General features: G+C 51.3%; 1 protein-coding gene across 1 annotated transcript; it reads right to left on the reverse strand.

Annotated features, from left to right (window-relative positions):
• Nucleotides 1-10,895: 10,895 nt before the first annotated feature.
• On the reverse strand, nucleotides 10,896-13,440 carry LOC101952658 (butyrophilin subfamily 1 member A1-like). The gene is made up of 2 exons (XM_065565089.1): nucleotides 12,886-13,440; nucleotides 10,896-11,784 (listed from the first exon to the last, which is right to left on the reverse strand). Exon 2 carries the CDS (start codon nucleotides 11,777-11,779, stop codon nucleotides 11,270-11,272), a length of 510 nt encoding a protein of 169 aa, XP_065421161.1. The 5' UTR covers nucleotides 11,780-11,784; nucleotides 12,886-13,440; the 3' UTR covers nucleotides 10,896-11,269.
• Nucleotides 13,441-13,506: the final 66 nt, after the last annotated feature.

The following is a 13,506-nucleotide window of genomic DNA, read 5'->3' on the forward strand; positions in this document are numbered from 1 at the left end:
GAATTGTATTTATAACTATACAAAATAAGGCAAACAAAAATAAAAAAATAAACAAAAGGGTTAAACATATAAATAAGCGAGTTATTACCTATTTAAAACTTTTAATAAAAATGATATTAAGTTATTTGCCACATTTGTTGTATTAATTTAGTAACTTAAGGCATTTTTATTACTTTATATCAAACTTTATTTTAAAACTCTGCTATCTGGAAATAAGGAAAGCCCAAAAAGAAGAACAGGAGTACTTGTGGCACCTTAGAGACTAACAAATTTATTAGAGCATAAGCTTTCGTGGACTACAGCCCACTTCTTCGGATGCATATAGAATGGAACATATATTGAGGAGATATATATACACACATACAGAGAGCATAAACAGGTGGGAGTTGTCTTACCAACTCTGAGAGGCCAATTAATTAAGAGAAAAAAAAAACTTTTGAAGTGATAATCAAGCTAGCCCAGTACAGACAGTTTGATAAGAAGTGTGAGAATACTTACAAGGGGAGATAGATTCAATGTTTGTAATGGCTCAGCCATTCCCAGTCCTTATTCAAACCGGAGTTGATTGTGTCTAGTTTGCATATCAATTCTAGCTCAGCAGTCTCTCGTTGGAGTCTGTTTTTGAAGTTTTTCTGTTGTAATATAGCCACCCGCAGGTCTGTCACTGAATGACCAGACAGGTTAAAGTGTTCTCCCACTGGTTTTTGAGTATTTTGATTCCTGATGTCAGATTTGTGTCCATTAATTCTTTTGCATAGAGACTGTCCGGTTTGGCCAATGTACATGGCAGAGGGGCATTGCTGGCACATGATGGCATATATCACATTGGTAGATGTGCAGGTGAACGAGCCCCTGATGGTATGGCTGATGTGATTAGGTCCTATGATGATGTCACTTGAATAGATATGTGGACAGAGTTGGCATTGGGGTTTGTTACAAGGATAGGTTCCTGGGTTAGTGGTTTTGTTCAGTGATGTGTGGTTGCTGGTGAGTATTTGCTTTAGGTTGGGGGGTTGTCTGTAAGCGAGGACAGGTCTGTCTCCCAAGATCTGTGAGAGTAAAGGATCATCTTTTAGGATAGGTTGTAGATCTCTGATGATGCTCTGGAGAGGTTTTAGTTGGGGGCTGAAGGTGACAGCTAGTGGTGTTCTGTTATTTTCTTTGTTGGGCCTGTCTTGTAGGAGGTAACTTCTGGGTACTCGTCTGGCTCTGTCAATCTGTTTTTTCACTTCAGCAGGTGGGTATTGTAGTTTTAAGAATGCTTGATAGAGATCTTGTAGGTGCTTGTCTCTATCCGAGGGATTGGAGCAAATGCGGTTATATCTTAGAGCTTGGCTGTAGACGATGGATCGTGTGGTATGTCCTGGATGGAAGCTGGAGGCATGTAGGTAAGTGTAGCGGTCAGTAGGTTTCCGGTATAGGGTGGTATTTATGTGACCATCGCTTATTAGCACAGTAGTGTCCAGGAAATGGACCGCTTGTGTGGATTGACCTAGGCTGAGGTTGATGGTGGGATGGAAATTATTGAAATCATGGTGAAATTCCTCAAGGGCTTCTTTTCCATGGGTCCAGATGATGAAGATGTCATCAATGTAGCGCAAGTAGAGTAGGGGCGTTAGGGGACGAGAGCTAAGGAAGCGTTGTTCTAAGTCAGCCATAAAAATGTTGGCATATTGTGGGGCCATGCGGGTACCCATAGCAGTGCCGCTGACTTGAAGGTATATATTGTCCCCAAATGTGAAATAGTTGTGGGTGAGGACAAAATCACAAAGTTCAGCCACCAGGTTAGCTGTGACATTATCAGGGATACTGTTCCTGATAGCTTGTAGTCCATCTTTGTGTGGAATATTGGTGTAGAGGGCTTCTACGTCCATAGGAAAGCCCATGTTTCAAATCTTAGTCAGTGATTAGGATTAGAAGCAGAGTCTGCATTTCATTTGCTTGGTAACCATATTTTCAAGAAAGTTTAAGAGTAATTCCAGCTGTGGCATTCCTGAAGGGTTAAAATAATCTACTGGATTTATTTAAAGTAAAAGTTTTTACATTGTTTTCTCTTTGTTGTTGTTTTTGTTATGTTTTCAATTCCTTTCTCTTTTGGAGGTTTCTGTAAAAACTATAACGTTTAACTTTTAAAACAAAGAGAGAGAGCCAAAGTGATGAGAGGTGGGGGAAGGAGGGGGTGAAGAGCAACCTAGGAAGGTAGCTAGACCTGAGCCAAGAGAGATTAACTCTATCAAGGTATTTGAAAATACAGGCAGCAAACTGAGAAAGCATATAAAGGAAAAAACTTAGCCACTATGTAAAAATATTTGAGAAAGAAGGTTCTATTTTTAGATATGAGTGTGGAGTGTCGTTCCGAGGGTGGCACATCTCTTTTTTGTAGGTTTTTTACAGCTGTTTCCAATGTTTTATTTTGTTCCTGTGCTTGCTGTCTCTGGACTGCTTGCTGCCCTGCAAGGGGAGAGGGAGCATTCCAGGACTTTGTGGCTTCTCTTAACTCTTTCTTGGTTTCTGTTACTTGCCCCGCCAATTTTGTGGCATGTTGTCTTAACCATTTAACAGCCATGGTTATAGTATGTAATATTCTATATTTTAAGGCTACAGTCTCTGCCCTAGCTTACGAATTCTATTACATGTTTCTTCCCCACTATATTTTTTAAATCCATATGGACCTCTCTTGCTAGCAACCCGGCATGTCCATACTTTATTATACTGTGGGGATTTTTAGGAAGGGGCTAAGCGGGTTCCCTAGCATATAGTTTTCCGCCATGTTAGATCACAATTCCTACAGAGGACAGATCGCTTACTTACCAGATCAGTGGTCGGGGTCACCAATTTTGTGTTGTCAGATGTTTGGCTGTGTGTGTGTGTGTTTTCTGTTAGCGTGCCCTCCCAGCTCTGCGCAGATAGCTGGCACAGCAGACCTCAAGCAAACTGCCCAATGACCACAAAATCCGTTAAGATACGAAGGCATCTAGCCAGGTTTATTATCGACGAAGCATGGTCCTGGTATCCCACAGACTCTACCGGACCTCTAATGCATGTATGCTTATAAGAACGGACCTAGCTCAGTCAGTGGCGGGACTGTCTACTGCCCCCTAAGCTGGACAAAGACACTTCTTCTGAGATACATTTGTATACACCAATACAAACAAGTTACGTATTGCTCTTGACGTTACCAGAGTGACACCCTCTGACGTTATAGGGGCCATGTACATGTTGGTTTGATCAAAACATCCCTATTCTTCATGCTGTTATCCTGACCCAATCTTTAGGATGGGTCAATGTGTTCCTGCTATCGTTGGGGAATGTGCTGGTATCGAGGTGTTCTGGTATCACCTTTCTAGAGTGTGTTTGCGTGCATGGCCTCAGCCTAGTACTCCTTAGCTATTTGTGTTTCTTCAATATCAGCCCTGTTCTTGCCAGATTCTGTGAGCAGGGCCTGCCTCTTGCTCACAATTTAACATTGCTTTATATCAGCCAAGTTCTGACTACTTTAGCCCAAGCCTCATACCAGGCCTCTCATACATGGGCTTATGTTTCAGGCTCTCTTCTTACTACAATGGAGAGGGGGCACTGGGCCAAACCTGAGTGGGCAGAGCACCAGTTCCTGAACCAGACCAGCTGGAGCTTCGCTGCCCACATCCAGGTGTCCGACAGGGAGCTGCAGTCAGCTCCCACACAGCTGGGAGAGGGACAGAGGGGATCCCGGTGGGGGTGCGTGTCAGGTATGAGGGGGTTTGCCTAGAGCCCAGGGATGGGTTAATTTGGACCTACAACTAACCGGAAGAACCCAGTGGCAAAGCTCTGAGAGCTCCATGACCCGAGCTAGGGGAGCAGAGCTGGCAGCTCCAGCCCAGGACTGGTAGCCAGTGAGCCTGGTGTGGAGACAAGAGACCAGCTCTGCCCAGCTGCTCCCTGTGCCAGTCTGTTACCAGAGGGATTCACACACAGAGTGTCCCTGGCTCTCTGTCACCCCTTGATTCTCTGGAACAGCCCTGAGTCTCCCTAGAAACCCCCCTTCTCCCTCCTCTTCGGGATCTGTACGTCTTCCTTTCTGTTCCCATTGATCCTTTCTGTTCCTATTTGGGGGGAGGGATAGCTCAGTGGTTTGAGCATTGGCCTGCTAAACCCAGGGTTGTGAGTTCAATCCTTGAGGGGGCCACTTAGGGGTATGGGGCAAAAATCTGTCTGAGGATTGGTCCTGCTTTGAGCAGGGGGTTGGACTAGATGACCTCCTCAGGTCCCTTCCAACCCTGCTATTCTATGATTCTATCCTGTGGCTCCTATGCAGGGCTGAGAGAAGCTGCCTGTGCCCAGGGGAGGTGGGACTCCAGGGGGCAGGGTCTGGGGCAGGGTGGCTGCAGCACAATGGGTTTATCGCTAGGACCCAGGAGCTGAAGGACACTTTGGAGCTCACCTATGCCATGGAGTTGCCTGACCCCATGACCCAGCAAATACTTTTCTGGTATAAATGGTGGGAATATAAGAAGGGGAAAAAAGGGCTCTGGCCACCTCCCCTCCCCCATCTCTACTCACAACAGCAAGATCTCTTGAAAGACAATAGGAGCATCATTGAGCTGGGGGAGCGGTCCTAGCTGGAAGGCTTTCCAGTGAGCATGGATTGCTGAAAGCTCTTGGGTGAGAGAAATCCTTTTGCTTCTAAGAGGGCATATACATGCCAAACCTAAGTCAACCTATATTAGGTTGACTTACAGCCACCACAGTAATTATTGCAGTAGCCGATGTCCACATTACCCTCCTTGGGTCGCTGGGGCGTGTCCTGCTGAGAAGCACTTCCACTGACCTAAGAGAGGCAGTGTGGGGAGCTGAAAGCCCAGTCTGTCATCTCCAGCGGCAGCTCCCTCCCAGGAGCTTAGCTGCCCCACAAGCTTTGGGTGGGCTGCCTTCCCCACACTCCTTGTTCCCCCTAAAGAGCAGGGGAAGTCACCTGGGGCTTCTCACCCTCACATTCCCTGCTGGGATTGGGGAAAAGCCATCTGGGGCTTCTCCTCATTCCCCCCACCATTCCCCTCCCACTTTGACAACAGACCATTGATAACTACTCAGAGTATGGTCTTTCAACCAGTTGCACACCCACCTTTTAGTAATTTCATCTAGATGAATGAATTCCCCCCTGCTGGTCAGAACTGAGTCCAACCCATCTGCCCCCTAGTTACTTCCCCCACCATTGGAATGTTGTCCCTGGACATGTTCCCAGCACTTATTGCACATTGAGTGCTGCTAGGGTGGCCAGGTGCCTGGTTTTTGACCGGAAAGTCTGGTGAAAAAGGGGACCTGACAGTGTCCGGTCAGATCTACTGACTGGACACCCAAAGTTCAGTTACTGCAGGGGGAGAGCCAGAGAGGCACTGGGTCTTCACCCACAACAGCCCCTACTCAGTCAGGGCTGCCTCCTACCTGCATTGGGCAGCTGCAGCTCCCAATCCCGGCTCCACAGGCAAGTTACTCCTGATCCAGGAAGGAACAAGGGGGTGGGAGAGGGAAGAGGAGTGGATGGGGGTGTAACCTTCGGGGGAAGAGGTGGGGCAGGGGTGGGATCTCAGGGGAAAGAGATGGGGCAGGGGAGGTTCTGGCACTCCTGCTGAAGTGTCTGGTTTTTAAAAATTACCAAGTTGGCAACCCAAGTACCTAGCTGAGAGGATGTGAAAATTATGGACTAACATTCAAATATCACTTTTCATAGTGGTGGACTTACTAGCTAGCAATAAATATATTACAATGATTTTGATGTGTATCTGGGTAAGGGGACTATTGGCCCCTTACTGAAACTTAGTGGGGTTTTTTCATTGGCCCTCTCCCAGTACCAAAAGCCAGGGGAAGGGCCAATGAGAAATCAAGGCCCTGAGACTGACAGTCCCCAGGGCCAATGGGGAGAGGCTACTGCTCTATGTCAGCCTCATTGACAGGGCAGGCAAGCCAATGAGGGAGTCAGGAGCCCATCCTCTGTGTGAGCTGGAGCTGTCTGCCAGAGAAGGGCAGAGCTAAGGGGAAAGCAGCAGCCTGAGCTGGGCTGGAGGCAGAGCAGCAACAGCCAGAAGCAGAGAGGCGCAGCCCAGGGAGCTGAGCTGGAGTCAGAGCAGCAGCAGTGCTGAGGCAGAGGGGAGCTGGGGCTGGAGCAGTCCAGACCTGGGTGCTGTGAGCAGCTGGGGAGAGCAAGGGGGACCCTGGGCAGAAGGCCCGGTGCAGGGAGACGCCCCCAGCCAAGGGGCCTTGCAGGCCAGACTTGGAGGGGGAGCATAACCCCGACAGGAGAGGACTGATGCTGGGAAGAAGGGTCCTGCCACCTAGAGCCTGACGGCATGTGGCCACTGTCAATGCACATGTCTGACCTGCAGCATCTCTGCAGCACAGCCAGGGCCTGGGCATGAGGCCTGGGACATGCTAGGAACAGACTGAACTGCTCTGGCTTTCCAGAGATGATGTTTATGGTTCATCCCACAGAGCGGGGTGACGTGTTTTCCTTTCACCGTTCCCATTTTTTCCTCTTTTTTTTTAATCACTTGCTGTTTAACAAATTGTATTTGTTCTGAACTCTATGCAATGGTCAGAGAAAAGATCAGGGAAGCATCCAGAGGGGAAAGAGCCCCCTGGAGTGGGCCCATCCTCACCCCTGTCCTGAGTGATCACAACAAGATTGGGAGTCGAGCCCCTCAGGAATCCTGGGCCCAGCCTTGTCGGGTTACAAGGGTTCTGCCACACAGGAGAGTGGAAGGGGAGTCCTCAGGATGAGGCAGGTTCTGGATGAAGGAAGAGGGAGCGAGGACTCAGATCCTCCTGCTATTTGATTTCACCGGGGTGATGTATAAGCCAGTAAAATTCCTCACAATAGTGGGACCATTTCCCTGCTTACCTCTGCGCGTGTTTACTGTTTTTTGTAATGTAAATTAAGTATTTTAGGGAAAAAAGTGTCCGAGCCGCCACCAGCGAGAGTTGCTAGCCACACTCTGAGGCCAGGAAAAATTTGGTTGTGAGAGCCCCTGGGCTAGATGATCGTGATGATCCCTTCTGACCTTAAAGTCTGTGAATCTAATCGAAGCCAGACACAGAGAGGAGAAGCGCAGTGCAGTGGGTTTATCACTAGCACCCAGGAGGAGCTGGGAGGCGGCTCTGCGGGGAGGGATCGCTGGGCTCAGGTCCGGCAGCAGGAAATGACTCACAGCCAGCTCTGGTCCTGCAATCAGCCCCTGTGCTGGTGGGGAGGGTCACTGGGGCTTCACATGGATGTCACATTCCCCTGTGAGGATGAGCCTGCAGGAGCAGGGTCTGTGTGTCTAAGGAGTGGTGGAATTCTTTTTTTTTTTTTTTGTATACTGTATAATTGTGACAGATCATGTTTATTTTAAGCAATTTTTATATTTATTGATTTAAACTTTCACAGTTGCACAACAATCTGGGTTTCAGCATTTCATTCCAATTGTTACCAATTTAAATTTTCACAGCTGTGGGAAATTATGGGGGGATCAGACAATATTTTGGTCAGACAATAACTATTTAATGACTCTGGACACTGAGATTCAAAAATGTAAAGCTTTATAATAGTTAAAATTGTCTGTGAGCAGGTAAATCTCCCCCAGCAGCTCCCCCAGGGCAATAACCCAATTCCTCCCCCTCCACAACACGGACAGAGGCTGAAAGTCCATCTGATGGCGGCTCAGGGGCCTGTGGAATGTGCTAGGATCTCAGCCTGGGCCCTAGTGGGGCAGGTGACATCTCACACAACCACACCCAGCAAGGCCTGCATCCACTTTCTCCCTTTTTGTCAGTCCCAGCAGAGAGACCAGGGACTCAGTGGTCCATGGAGACCAAGCTCCTCCCCACCAGGTGACAGCTGGGGCCCAACGGCCGAGGGCAGCCGGTGTGAGGGGAACTGGCACTAGGAGTCCTGCACTGTACAGGATGTGGGATAAACAGAGAGCTCTAGGAGTCCCTGGTTCAGTGCTGGGTGCACTGGCCAACAGAGCAGCCATCATACCTGTTCTTAGCCTGGAGGCTCCTGCTTCTGTTTCCCTGCACAGTCTCCCCAGCTCTCGGGGGCTCCTGGCTCTTTGCAGATGACAGTGGGTGTGAGGGGAGCTGGTGCTGGGGCTCCTGCACTGTACAGGGGATGGGCTAACTAGAGATCTCCTATCTCCAAGGCTCTCAGGTGACTTGTCCAGCCTGGCTGCAGGAGGGGATCTGGGGACAGACAAAGGGGGCCTGGGAGAGTCTTGGGGAGCAGACACCTGGGACCAGAAATGGAAATCCAGCTATGGTGAGAAAGGCAAAGAGACAGGTGCTTGGGGCAGTGTCCCTTAGATATTTACAGCTCATGTAGTGAAGATGCTGATTGGGTGGTCACTGGGGGTTGAACAATCAAAATTATAATTAAAGGGACAATGGATCTTAGTAATTTGTGTCAAACAATGACTGAGAAACCTTCACTAGCCACTTCCCCAGAGATGCCGATAACCTGAGTGTTAATAAACTTCTTTTGCAAGCATAGACCCCAAGGCACAAGAAGATCCCATGACCTGATCTGGTGCCTCTTGAAATCAGAGGAAAGATTCCCAATCACATAAAAGGCTTTTGGATCAATCCCTGAGTGAATTGGTCAGTCACCCTGAGTGCCATTCACTGCACCCCAAAACTGGGTTCTCTGCAGATGAAGTGCAGGGGGGTTGGGAAGATGAAATCCACCCCCATTCTGGGGCCAGGACATAGGGCCCCAGCACAGCACAGCCTGTGCACCCTAAAGTCAGCCCCTCCCCCAGGCTGTGCCCTGGAGCGCTGGCTGCAGCCCCCCTGCACCACTGGGATTCCTCTTCCATGGGGCACTGGGGCTGCTTCCACTCCAGCAGCTAGTCCAATCTGTTCTCTTGATGCCACGGCCTCACTGCTATTGGTAGTGTGCTCACTTCAGCAGTGTCAGCATGTGTACATTAGGGTTACCATCCGTCCTTATTTCCCCGGACATGTCCGGCTTTTGCATCTTTAAATAGCCGTCTGGGAGGAATTGGTAACAAGTTAAAAAGTCTGGGATTTTTCCTCCTTCCCTCCCGTCCATGCAGAGTGCAGCCTCGCTGATTGGGTGACTGGGCCTGATTGAGCCACTCCCATTGGTCTCCAGCAGCGAGAGCCCCTCCCCTGCTCCCCCCTGCTGCCTGCAGCCCGGAGTAACAACAAAAGCAGTCCACCCGGCAGCGTGTTTTGCCTACACGTGGAGCCAGCAGGCATGGGCATGGTAAGGGGAGTCCCGGGGTGCAGTCAAGGAGCCGGGGAAGGGTTGTGGGTCGAGAGTTCTGGAGGGGGCCTGTCAGGGGGCAGGGGTGTGGAGTGTGATCGGAGCAGTCAGGACAGGGAGCAGGGGGGAAGGTTGTATTGGTCGGGTGTTCTGGGGGTCCTGTCAGGGGGCGTGGAGTGGTTGGATGGGGCGTGGGAGTCCCAGGGGCCTGTCTGGGGGTGGGGTTGTGAATATGGGGGGGGGGTGGAGGGTTATATTCTTTTGTGGTGCCCGAGCTCCAGCAATATCCAGGGCCAGGGGCCCTGCTCCAGTAGGGTTACCATACGTCCGGATTTTCCCGGATATGTCCGGCTTTTTGGTCCTCAAATCTCCGTCCAGGAGGAATTTCCAAAAAGCAGGACATGTCCGGGAAAATAGGGAGGCATGGTAAGGGGACCACCCCCTCCCCGGGCGCCAACTTTCCGGGGCCAGGCGGCGGCTGTTCATTCTCCCCAGCTGGGCAGCCGGACACGGGAGCAGCCGCTGCTGCAGCTCCCACTGCCATGGGGGGAAGCACCAAGCATGTGGCGCTCTGCAGCTGCGGCTCTGGTGCCCGGGGCATGAATCCCTGAGCCTGGGCCTGCTGCAGGGATACAGCTGGTGCAATCCTGCGAGCAGCCCCAGAGTGGGGGCAGCAGGCCGCAGCCCCCCCGTCCCGCTGGGGTCCCGCAGGGAAACAAACGGGGCTGGGCTGCCAATGCCTCTGCCCCGGGGCCGCCGTGAAATTGCAGCACCAGCTGGGCAGCCAGTCCAGACGTGACTGGCCAGGGGCTGGGCGCAGTGTGCGCTCTGCTGTGTCCCCGCAACAGGACTGGGCTCGGGGGGGTTGGGCCCAGGCGCCAGAGCCGCAGCCGCCGAGCGCCATGGCCGCTTCCTCCCCCCACGGCAGTGGGAGCTGCAGCAGTGGCTGCTCCCAAGTCCCACTGCCCAGATGGGGAGAACAGCCGCCGCCTGGCCCCGTGGGCCGCCCCCCTGCTCTCCCTCCAGGTACCACCCAAGTCCTGCCTTCTCGGGGCCAGGCCGGACTCACACTCACCCAGGCTCTGCGCTCCCCCTGCATCTCCCAGGCCTCCCTCCAGCGCTTGCGGAGTTGGGGCGGGTCCGGGTCCACGTGGAGTGTCCTTTTTTCACAGGATTGAAATATGGTAACCCTAGTGTACATGTACCCGAGCTGGGAATCACACCTCCCAGGTGCTGTGTAGATGTACCCTCAACCGAACCAAGCCATTCTTAATGTAAGCAGGGTCTGAATGAGCTCTCCCCTGACACCTACTGATGAGCTGGGGAACCGCACGTTAGGATCTGACCTTGTTTGCATGGGCACACCTACCCTGCTCAGCATGATGGGACGGCTTTGCCCAAACGATCACTTTTGGCTGGTGTTGGATCACAAGTCCCCTTTGTTACTGGGGGAGGAGCACTAAAGGGTTGTTATCCTTGTTGTGTGAATCAGGGGCAGCAGAATGGTGCTTGGCATACCCTGATTGAGGGACTCACCCTCACCTAAAAGGCTGAAGACCAGTGGAGTTAAGACAGGGTGGCGCTAGCTCGCTGTTTCAGACTGGTAGCTCTATTAGTTGGTATCAGCAAAAACAATGAGGAGTCCTTGTGGTACCTTAGAGACTAACACATTTATTGGGCATAAACTTTCATGGGCTGAAACCCACTTCATAAGGTGCATTGAGTGGAAAATAGAGTAGGGAAAAAATATATACACAGTACATGAAAAGATGAGAGTTGCTGTACCAAAATCACTTTTGCAGTGGTAATCAGAGTGGCCCATTTCAACCAGTTGACAAGACGGTGTGAGTAACAGTAGGGGGAAATTAGTTTTTAGTTTTTGTAGTGACTCATCCACTCCCAGGCTTTATTCAGGCCTAATCTGATGGTGTCCAGTTCACAAATTAATTCCAGTTTTTTCAGTTTCTCGTTGGAGTGTGTTTTGGAAGTTTTCTTGTGAAGAATTGTCACTACAAAACTCCCCGCTCAGGGACACAATCTGAGCGGGGATCCGGGTCCCACCCAGAGCCAGGGTCGGATTCTCTCCCCAAGGGCGGAGCCCGGCGGGAAACTGAAGATTGGGGTCTCGTCAACAGCATCAATAAATGTCACCTGCCCCCAGTCACAGTCCAGACAAACCCGGATCCTGGTGGGAACCTGGCGCCTGGGCAGGCGGGTCACGGCAGAGGTGAGAGCCTCAAATCGACTCCCCCACCGTTGCACAGCCCAGATTCCCCCCTCAGGGCTACGGCTGATCCGTCCCTTCCTCCCCACAGACTCTCTGGCCACCCCCAAAGCCCAGTGTCTCCCAGCCCCCACTTGCACCTCCCAGCAACGTCTCCCCGAAGTGAATCCCTTATAGCCCAGCACACAGGCCCAAGAATCAAATCTCTCAGGATTGTTGGGCAGATCCTGCCGTGTGTCTCCCCATCTCACACTTTTCCGATCCTCAGACAGAACAAGTTGGGGATGAGCCGAGTCTGGATCCAGAGTCATGTTCACTGGTGAGAGAGAATCAGAGTGTTAGGGGCAGAGCTCAGCCCTGGGGGAGGCTGGGGCCATTTCTCACACTCCCCAACAGCCCTGTTCTGGCTGGGACAGGCCTAGAGAGAGGGGAGGAGCGGGCACCGTCACAGGGAGAGCATCTCCCCAGTCAAGGAAGCAGTGAGCAGCTCCAATGGGAGAGCCCACCCTGCCCACAGGAAAGGCAGAATGTTGGAGAAGAGTGATGCGGGAGACCCCCTACACTGGAGTGAAGCAAAGGGATGTGTTAGCCCTCAGGGCAGGGAGCTCTGTTCAGGTGCTGCTCAGTGAGAGTGTTTCTGTTAATCAGTGTGGGCATGAACTCAGCACTAAGGTTGGTGTCAGGAGTGTTTGTGTGATGTCAGTCTGGGATCTCCCAGGAGTTCTGGAACCTTGGTAGAAGTTGCTGGCATGGGGAGGGGGCACGAGATCTCGTCACCTGTGGCCATATCCCCTCCATGGCCCTGCCCCACTCCCCCTCTTCCAGCTGAGGCCCCGCCCCCAGGCCAGGCTGAGCACCTTGGCTGCTGTGGAGAGCTTCTGATCCTCCACCTGTCCTTGGTGGGTTTCTGGGGGATCTGAGAACAGCCTCCAGCCCAGGTCCCCGCTCCCCGGGGTGCACCACCCAGGGCAGGTGGAGGGTCCAGGGCTCCTCAGTGTAATCCAGACTCTATGGGTGGCAGCCTAGCTCTGGATTCAGGTCAGGGGGCAGAAGAGGAGCAGGGGTGGGGCCACTGGGGGGGTCTGGAACTGGGAAGAAGCTGGTGCTGAGGGCAGGGGCTGTGCCTCATGGGGAGGAGCTGATCAGCTGCCCTGCTTGAAGCACAACCATTGTCTGTGACACTCCACATGTGCCCAAGGCTTGCAGTTTAAGCAGGCCTCAGTGGACTTTAGCACCATGGCCCCTGGTCTTCCCTGTTCCAGTGCGCCTGGATCTCCGTACTGCTAAATGTGCTATTTTTAGGGCTGTGTGTCATGGCCACTGTCAGTTTGGTTGGTAACTTTAGCTACAATCCCATGAAGATGTTTTCACTGGAATTTTCTCATCATTTAAAGACAATCTCCACCTGCAAACTCACCCTGTCTGAATGGCCCTAGGGATTTCCTGCTTTTTCTCTCCAGTTCAGATGGCAGAGCATCTGCAGGGGGAAAGGATAAGAGAGGTGAGATTTAAGGCTTTCATATTATAACAGCATCCCCAGTCTGAACTCCTAGAACTGTGATTTAATTATGACAGAGAAACAAACAGAGACACACTCGGATATTTAGTATAAAAAGGTCTGAAACCGTCTCTTTCCTCTCTCATTCAGGCATCTCCCAGCAATGGAACCAACATGATCATCCATTAAGCCTCACAACCAACCCAGGACACACAATCTGTAAGAGAGATTTACTTTTCCCCTCATCATCCCCCCTTCGGACTCCAGTTGGTTTGTCTCATTCACTTGCTGCCTTTTGTCGTAACCTAGACCCAGAGCCTGCAAAGACTTTGGCATAAAAGTAACTTTACCCACTTGGGTCCCTTTGACACTAACGGGATGTTCAGAGTTTGTGAAATCCTGGCTTTAATTGTGAGCTGTTGGGTCTGTTTACTCAGCGTCTCTACAGAGAGCAGCGCGACGGGACCTCGTCCTCCATAGGCAGAAATAGGAATAATAATAAAATCATTTTATCCATGTGGAAATTGAGGCAGGGGGAAG

Source organism: Chrysemys picta, chromosome 12 (assembly GCF_011386835.1).
Source record: "Chrysemys picta bellii isolate R12L10 chromosome 12, ASM1138683v2, whole genome shotgun sequence".
In the NCBI taxonomy this organism is placed as follows: Eukaryota; Metazoa; Chordata; order Testudines; family Emydidae; genus Chrysemys; species Chrysemys picta.

What these genes read in the sequence shown, in the direction of transcription:
- LOC101952658 (XM_065565089.1), bottom strand. Translation starts at nt 11,779, where the DNA reads ATGACTCTGGATCCAGACTCGGCTCATCCCCAACTTGTTCTGTCTGAG.